Here is a 9,530-nt window from a genome sequence, read left to right as displayed (position 1 = left end):
ACCTTTCATTTTTTATTTATTTTCAATAATATAAAATAAAACTCTTTTCTAATAAAATAACTATAATGTTATTTTAAAAATTATACGATGATACAATATTTTTAAAAAACAATTACAAGTTTTTAATGTTAAAGGTAATGCGAGCAGTTATTTTATAAATAACTATATATGAAATTAGTGCGTGTAATGTTTTAAAAAACAATTATCATGAATATTCAATGAGAATGAAATGTCTAATTTGTTTTTTTAAGTTTTTATATAATTTTCTCAAATTAATTATTGTTTTATTTTTTTATAAAGTAGCGTAAATTTTTTCATGTTTTTTTCATGTTTTTTTTTTCATGTTATAAAGTAGCGTAAAACTCTTTTATTCTCAAATATATATACAAATTTTTGGAAAACATATTATTTTCCCGACACAATTGTATCTCAACAATTTTTTGGAGAAAAATAAAACTTTTTCATGTTTTTCTCTACTTTTTTATGAAAATAATTCGACCTATATTGCAATAAATTTTTTATATAAATTAAGTTAGTTCACTATCAACAATTTTTTTTAAAATAAATATATTGAATAACATTATTAATTGATTTAAATTGAAACTTTCATTGTAGTGCAAACAATTAAACTAGTGAAAGTTATGATTTTTTTGATATATTAAACCCAACTTAGAAATTGACTTGGGAAATTCATGATCCAAAACCTAATCAGGATTAAGTTTTAATTTAAACAAAAAATACATTAAGTCAATCAATTTTTTAATGATTCGATTGATTTGGTCAAATTATATGGAGTCATTTTTAAATGTAACGATATTATTGTTATAAAAGAATTAACCTAAATTCATCTGATAATATTAACCTAATAATCTTGATACTTTTTCAAGTCACACACTAGATGAGGTTTAAGGGCCTATTTGGAATTGTAGTAGGTTGTGGTTCAAAGTGGTTTTTATTTAAAAATATATCAAAATAATTTTTTTTATTTTTTAAAAATTATTTTTAAAATCAGCATATCAAAACGATCTAAAAACATAAAAAATAATTTTTATCAAAAAATAAAATTTTAAATTTTAAAAAACCCAGTTTTAATCGTGTTTCTAAAAAAAATAAAAATAAAAGTACAGTATTGCCAAGGGCTAGAAGAATTCACAATGCAATTATGAAATATATAAACAGCGTTTTCAAAATATAGGATTGCCAAGGGGCTACTAGAAGAATTCACAATGCAATTATGAAGTATATACTGTTGTCAATAAGTCAACAGAAACTTCTCTTAATCCCCCACCTAGAAAAAACAGCCCTAGTTGTTCGCTTCTTGCATCTTATTAATTTCATTGAGAGAAATACGAGGCCAACTGAACACTTGCACCTGCGTATGTACATGTATGGCATTGATTATAGTTTAATGTATTTTTTATTTAAAAATATATTAAAATAATATATATTTTTTTAAAATTATTTTTAATATCAGGATATCAGAACAATATGAAAATATATATAAAAAATATTTTAATAAATTTATTTTCAAAATTTATCAAAATTTTAAAAAATATACACTTGTAATGTGCGTGCATGTCTCCATGTTGATGGACTTCGGTGGTAAATAAAGTGGAGATAACTTATTTATCATCTCCAATGGAGCACGAAAATCAATGGTTAATTTGAAGTGGAAGTTTTGTAATGAATTACAATCCTCTCCGAGATCTTTGAGAAACATTAGCCAGGAAGTAGAAACTCTACTCCCGGCAAGTTGTAGCATGTAAAAAATAAAAACACAATAACTCCACTCAGTAATAATGAACCGGTAGATGATACCTAAAATATAATTTAAAATTATTTTTAAATTTAATTTAATAACTTAAATTATTAAATTAAGTTTACTCTATAATATTGTATCCGAAATTTGTTGATGAAATGTTTACAACTTCAATCTTATCATTTTTATTTTATTTTATAAAAAATTAAGGGTTTATATTTGACGATGTTTCTTAAATAACTATATAAATTATATTTTAAGAATTAATTTTTTAACAAAATACCATATAATATAATCTACGCAAATGATCGTATCATCCAACCAAAGAAATCCTCAATTACAAACTTATTCTCGAACTAATCCGCATTATGGTAGTAGTTGTTAGTTACAAATTAAGTTGGTAGTTGGGTGTATCTAGTGGTTAGTAATTAACAGCTAATTAGGCAGGCAATACCTGTTCGCCATGCAATCAAATTAATGACGAAAGGGAGCATATATCCATGATCCATAATTAGTTCCTATTGAGATATGCTCTATTTGAGCAGCATTAACAAACCTACACGGATTTGGCAGCACAAGTTGATTTGCTAGAGATTGCAATGATATTATACGTGAAATTAAACCAATAAATTAAGTCAATTTTGATAACCATGTCTTGCCATTATCTGTCCATGTTTTTTTACCTCCCAAAAAAATAAAAAAATAAAAAAGAAAAGAAAAAAGAATGATGTGTTTTGGAGATAGACTTCATTTTGCAAAGAGATTAATGCGGTAACTAAGGTAACTAAGGGTGGAGTGAAGAAATTTTTTTTTTGGGCTATTAAATAAATATATAATTTTTTTCAGATTAATTTTTAAATCATGTACATGAATTTTTAAAATTAAAAGTAAAGTTATAATTCAAATACACTACTTAAAATATTAAAAAATAAATTTGATAGTACATAAAATTAAAATGAAAGTAAAAATATTAACCAGATTTTTATTTAATATATTTTAAGATCCTTGTAAAATTTCAGCTCAATTTGATGATTGGATTGAAAATTATATCTAGTAACGTAAAACTAGTTAAATTGTGATTTTTCATTAAATTTTTAAATTTCTTCAAAAATTCTAAAATTTTAATTCAAGTTAAAACATCATATTAAAATATTTCATGTAAATTTTTAAAATTTTTTGATAACTCAATTAAAAATTATAATTTTTTTGTATAAAATTAATTAAAAAATATTAATAAAACCTTTACCTAAAAAAATATTAATAAAATTTCTCGTGCAAACCTTTAACACATATGCTTCCGCCCTTGTCGGTAACCCTCTCCCAATAAAAAGAAATTTAGTCAGCTAAGCATTCAATATTCTCAAGTATTGCATCAGCATCTATCACTTCCTGATGCATTTATTTTCCTGAAATTGATGCTTTATCGTGGAGTAACTCGTTTCTCTGTCCTCTGAACTTTCCCTGAGGCAACCAGGCTCACTTTACTGACACACAATTCCATCTCTCCTAGACTACTTCCTCTTCGCCAGAATGAATTCCTTGGGTTTTTCGTTGTCTTCTTTTCTTTCAGTTTCTGTTATTGTATTGTTGCTATTCATTCGAATTCCTTTATCACTAAGCAACAACGACCTGTTCAGTGACTGTAGTAATCAGTTTGTGTGTGGCAATATTACCGCAGACTTTCCCTTTTGGGGAAGTGCCAGACCTTCTTCCTGTGGCATTCCTGAATTGGAACTCAAGTGTGAGAATAAGATCACCAAGATGAATATTAACGAGGTTAGATACCGTGTTTTGGACATAAAACAAGATACTGAAATTCTCAGGATTGCAAGAGAGGACAGCTTGGTTGGATTGTGTCCGCCTCAATTTGTGAACAGCACGTTCGATCCGATGATGTTTGAGTCTGTTACTGGTTACATGAATTTTACTTTTGTTTATGGTTGTCTGCCTTTTGATTTAGATGGCCCTGCACTATTCACTTGCAGAATCAATGGGGTTAATTATCAAAGTGGTTTTGTGCTACCAAAAGCTAGTGGTCCTGGGGCTTGTTACAGTAGTGTCTTTTTTCCAGCTCCTGTAATAGCTTTGCCATCAATTCTGGATGTGCCAGCTTTGAAACAATACTTGAAAAAAGGTTTTGAGATAAGATGGAAGGTTGATAGCACAGCATGTAGAGAGTGCTTAAGGTCTGCAGGAGCTTGTGGTTATGACAGTACTTCAAATGAAACAACTTGTCACTGGCCAAATCAATCTAGAGGATCAAATACATATGCTCCAACCAGTTCAACACCCACTGCTGCTCCTGTTTCAGGTATGTACCTTAGCTATGGCTCGGATCAGTATATGAACTCAAGCCAATGCTAGATGCTTCACGTCTAAGTTCCTTTCCTGTTTTATTCATTTAAATTTTGTCTTAATTATACTTGGACAGAAGCAAACACTGATATGACCATCTTTTTCTTACAACAACTTGCCTAGTGGACTAGCTAGGAGGCTCAAACTTCAGAACTAGACCATGGTAATAAGGGATATAGCTTTCCAGTTACATAATGGTCATACCACAAGAAAATCGAGGCCAGTGGTGTCACTATGATACCAAGTAGTCATAGGAAGTTTTGATAGCAGGTTCTGCAGAAGATTAGGATGACAACGAAAATAGTATGGTTTTTGTTTAATACTTGGTCATAGCTAAGAATTTTAAATCTTAACAAGGAAAAGCTAAAGACATCCAAGATAAACTCATCATATCAGTGACGCTCTCGCCAATGTTCGCATAACAAAGATGAACCTGTCTGCTTTTAGGATTTGTTGCTCTTGTGTAGACACTGTTCATGTGGTTACATATGAACCATGGAAACAAATTAAGGGCAACTGCACCTTTCCTCTTTCGCTGTTGTGTAAATTCAGTTCATCATATTCCGTTTCTGTATTGCTGAGCTGTTTAGATGTAGCAGAACAAACGTGATTATTAATTACAGGAAATTTACAAGCGGATCCAAAAATTGAGTTCATATCATAGACTCGATGGTCTTGCCGATAATATCATTTTTGATTGTTAAATGTTTAGTGGTCTTTTTCCTTGTACAATGTAGTCTAATAACTCAAACTTAAAATCCAAACCCAAATTCTCACCTCTTGTTTCCGTCTGATCTTGCCTTTGTTGGCATATATGACAGTTATTCTGAAGCATTGACAGCTTTTACTCTAGGAACTTGAACCTAGAATATCATAACATCACAGCATCTTTATTTTTATCTGCATACCTTACTTTTATTCCTTGCTTTGTCTGCTATACTGTTTGTTATGCTCAGACCTGTCAGGACAGATAGCTCAGTCTCCCGGAAATTAGTTGGAGGAAAATTTATCTTTTTATTTATTGGTTTAGTCAACCTTGTAAACCAAAATGAATAAGAAAGTGTGTCTCGGTTTGAGTTTGCCGCAGGCCGTAGCACAGCAAGTACAAAGGCTATATCAGACCTGAAACTAGGAAAATTCTACAAGGCCACAGAATTTTCGATCAGGATACCAATTATACATTAAAATTATTTTATCTTGCTAAGAAAATGACCTGCCTGTTTGGTTGGCTACCTAAATTTCAATTGATGCCACTCTTATCGCTCTAATGGAAGCTTCTCGTTGAAAAATTTAATTCCCGTGGTCAAATACTCACTATCAATTCTATTATAATAGTTGAGTGAGATAACTTCCGTCTATTTTGTTTTTCCCCTTAACTCAATACTTGATGAACAGTCTTTCCTTTCAATCCTCTCTTTGTGAAAATGCGACCACATCTCCTTCTGGCCATGTCTTGGTTTATCCTGTTCATAACCATAATCTTTGTCTGTGGTTTCACACTTGTGTTTTCTGCTGATGATGAGCGGTATCTAATCTGCAGAAACTTGTTTGATTGCGGAAATATTAAGGGTATTGGTTATCCTTTCTCGGGATCCAATAGGCCTGATTACTGTGGCTATCCAGGGTTCGGGCTCAATTGCAGTAACCAAGTTCCGGAGATCACAATCACTCAATCGACATACAAAGTCCTTGCCATCAATAACCAGTCATGGACTCTTAACGTTGCTAGAACAGATTACAGAGAAAATCTCTGTCCTACTCTCCTACTCAACACAACTTTGAATCCCAGTCTTTTGAGTTACACAACGGATGATCATAACATAACAATCTACTATGGTTGCCCCGCTCAAGATCCGCCGACTTCCTATCTCTTAACTCAGTTTCCATGCAGCATAAACACCACTGAGACGACGGGCTACTTTACAGCAACAGACGACTTCTCTTTCCTTGGTAACCTTGCTTCTAACTTAATCCGTTACCTGGAATCCTGCGACAACAGTGTTGAAGTTCAAGTACGTCAATCAGGTCTTGAGCCAATTATAGGAAATGCAACTGAAACAAAGTTGCTTGGAGCTCTTAATCAAGGTTTTGGGCTGGTGTGGAATGCAAATGACACCTTATGTGATACATGCAATTCTTCTGGTGGTCAGTGTGGGTACGACCAGACAACTAAAGCATTCGCTTGCTATTGTGCCGATCAACCTCGAGATTTTAATTGCCTACCATCATCACCTAGTCAGTCAACAAGTACATCCTCTTTCCAGTCTCTTTCCTTGATGGCATAATAGGATAAATAGATGTAGCTCAAAAGTAGGAGGATCTTTGGTAATAGAAACGGGCGTGAAACATTCCTTTGAGTAGAGGTAGAAGCCTAGCCAACTATTAGGAATTACTCGTCATCCCCACTAGTCCAGGTTTTTCGTTTAGTAAACTTCAATTAGTCCAGGTTCTTCCTTCAACTGGTCCAGGTTTTTTGTTTAATAAACTTCGATTAGTCCAGGTTCCTCCTTCAACTAGTCCAGGTTTCTTGTTTTCTGAACTGCAACTAGCCATCCTACTCTTCTAAGCAGTCAAGGAATAAATTCATCTTCGCAGATATTTGCAAATTCTACCGCAGTTTTCAAGTCTGGTCAGGTTTTAGCTTGCCATATTTTCGTCTTTGGTACTTTATGAGTTTGATAGCTTTCAAGTAAATGCTCCAATGATTTCAAGAACTCGATGCTTGAATTACTTTCGAAGGCTCAAAATTAGGATTGTTTTCTTCAGTCTTGTGTTTACTCTGGCCCTTTAGAGCTCGATCGGGTGATTGTTTGAGCACAAAAAAGAATTCTACACCTTGTTCATGGATTTTTAACTAAATCTCAGTTAATCTCTGAGAGTTTTTGTCCATGCCTATTTCTTTAGTAGTAGTGTTTATTGCTTGGAAAAACTGAACAGTTCAATTACTCAAAGTTTGTTTCCCCTGTTTTCTCTGTTTTTTCCATGTCTTTTTCGCCACTTTCTAAACTACTGTTATTAAACCTGGCATTGTTCATGGGTTGATCTGGGACCTAGCTGACCCGGGTTGGTTTTCAAAAAACTTTTTTGGAAGTTGATTTGGTCTAGCTTAGTCAAAAACCCTAGTTGACTTGTGACTCTGGACTTTTCGGAGGTAGAGTTTAATAACTATGTTCTATGTTCTCAAAGTGAACCTGCTTCCTTTTAATGTTGCCGTTAGGCTGTATGTCTATAATCTGAATGAATTCATGAATTATTGTTGTATTCGACAAATAAAAACTCAGATAGCCAATATCATATTTTAGAAGTTAGTCCATTTATCATGCCTACTGCCTACTGAAAATTTGTTTCGATGTGATCATTAATGTTTCAACTGACGTTTCTCGCTTTCATTTTTTTCGCAGAGACCTCTAACCCAGATTCACTTAAAATAGGTATAGTTCTGCTACACGCACATTGAAAAAAGAAAAACAAAAAGCTGAGCTGTTTTTTTTCCTACTTCCAGGACTTAGCATAGCAGGTACTGTTGTTGGTGTCTTTTTGGGATGCTGGATCATGACCATTATACAACGGAAGAGAAGAAAAGCTGCCCTACTGAAAAGCAAAGACCTTCCTATAGCAGCTACTCCTTCAAGCAAAGGCCTTGCTACTTCAACTAATCTCTCTCAAACCACCCCTTCTCTTACCCCCTCAAAGTCTGACATTGATAAGGGCAGTACCTACTTTGGAGTGCGGGTATTCAGCTACAATGAACTTGAGGAAGCCACTAATTGTTTTGATTCTTCAAAAGAACTTGGAGATGGAGGGTTTGGCACTGTTTACTATGGTTAGAAGATGAAATTATTTTATTTTGCAGTATAGTAACATTGCATAGACTAACTTCTTTGTTGACTCCTTTCTAAAGTTTTAACGTAATTGCTTGAAATTGCTTGAATTATCAGGAGTACTCAGGGATGGGCGTGTGGTTGCTGTCAAGCGCCTATATGAGAGCAACATGAGACGTGCTGAGCAGTTTATGAATGAAATTGAGATCCTAGCTCATTTGCGGCACAAGAACCTGGTGGAACTCTATGGATGCACCTCAAGGCATAGCCGAGAGCTTCTACTTGTTTATGAATACATGCCTAATGGAACTGTCGCTGATCATCTTCATGGAAGACAGTCGAACTCTGGTTTGCTCACTTGGCCTGTTCGGTTGAGCATTGCTATAGAGACAGCCAGTGCACTTGCATACCTCCACGCTTCAGATGTCATACATCGTGATGTCAAAACCAATAACATTCTCCTAGACAACGACTTCCATGTGAAAGTGGCTGATTTTGGTTTGTCGAGATTGTTCCCAACTGATGTTACTCATGTATCGACTGCTCCACAAGGAACGCCTGGATATGTTGATCCGGAGTATTATCAATGCTACCAACTCACGGACAAGAGCGACGTTTACAGCTTTGGTGTGGTCTTGATTGAGCTGATATCAGCTTTAGAAGCAGTGGACACCAATAGGCATCGGCATGATATTAATTTGTCCATCATGGCAGTGAAAAAAATCCAAAACCATGCTTTAAATGAGTTGGTTGATCCATTTCTTGGATTTGACAAGGATTTCGTGGTGAGGAAGATGGTAACATCAGTTGCAGAATTAGCTTTCCGGTGTTTGCAACAACAGAGGGAAATGAGGCCTACTATGGAGGAAGTGTTGGAGATCCTGAGGAGAATTGAGAAAGAAAATTACGGAGCAGAAAAGGCAGATGTATTGGATATTCGTGAGGATGATGGTGGTCTATTGAAGCATCCTCCTCCTCCACTTCAACTTTCACCAGATTCTATGAGTGATCAATTTTGAGCAAGCAGTTCTTCAACTACAACACCGCATTCCTACTAGTTGTAGAGATATCCTTATCCTTTGTGCTTAAAACTGAATGGCGATGTCCATGACATTTGTTATTGATTGATAGTTTTCCTTCTTTTCTTGTTGATATATCACTTTCCTGTTGATAAAAGATTTGCATTGACAGGAAACTTAATTGGGTAATCAGTTACTGTCTTTCCTTCCTGTGTATTGAATGCCTTCTTCTGTTTCTTTCATATGATATGCCTAGAAAGTGTCGTATTTATATTTATTATTGGTTGTTTCAAGCCATTGTCATTGATTTCCTATTTGTATTTATTATTGTTTGATTTAAGTCATTTTCATTAATTAATTTCAATTTCCCTGTATCTTCAGTGATAACTAAAACCAGCCTTTTGTTTCTTAAGAGAACTTATATATTATGCGGGAATTCGTGATTTTCTATCAGAAGGTTAACAGAACTACATTTGTACCAAATCCTCTAAAGCTAAATAAAGCAATGTTGAAGAAGAAAAGGAATAAATCCATCAAGAGAATAAGAACAGCATGCTGGAGCAAAATTTCTTCAGG

At 33.8% G+C, this 9,530-nt stretch overlaps 1 protein-coding gene across 1 annotated transcript; it reads left to right on the top strand.

The window, feature by feature from the left end:
* The first annotated feature begins 4,107 nt into the window (after positions 1-4,107).
* On the top strand, positions 4,108-9,247 carry LOC133699040 (LEAF RUST 10 DISEASE-RESISTANCE LOCUS RECEPTOR-LIKE PROTEIN KINASE-like 1.3). The gene is made up of 4 exons (XM_062122165.1): positions 4,108-6,361; positions 7,516-7,545; positions 7,617-7,937; positions 8,053-9,247. Exons 1-4 carry the CDS (start codon positions 5,539-5,541, stop codon positions 8,952-8,954), a joined length of 2,076 nt encoding a protein of 691 aa, XP_061978149.1. The 5' UTR covers positions 4,108-5,538; the 3' UTR covers positions 8,955-9,247.
* The last annotated feature ends 283 nt before the right edge of the window (positions 9,248-9,530 follow it).

This window comes from Populus nigra, chromosome 7 (genome assembly GCF_951802175.1).
Source record: "Populus nigra chromosome 7, ddPopNigr1.1, whole genome shotgun sequence".
NCBI classification, from domain to species: domain Eukaryota; kingdom Viridiplantae; phylum Streptophyta; class Magnoliopsida; order Malpighiales; family Salicaceae; genus Populus; species Populus nigra.
This window is presented reverse-complemented; position numbering and strand designations above follow the sequence as displayed.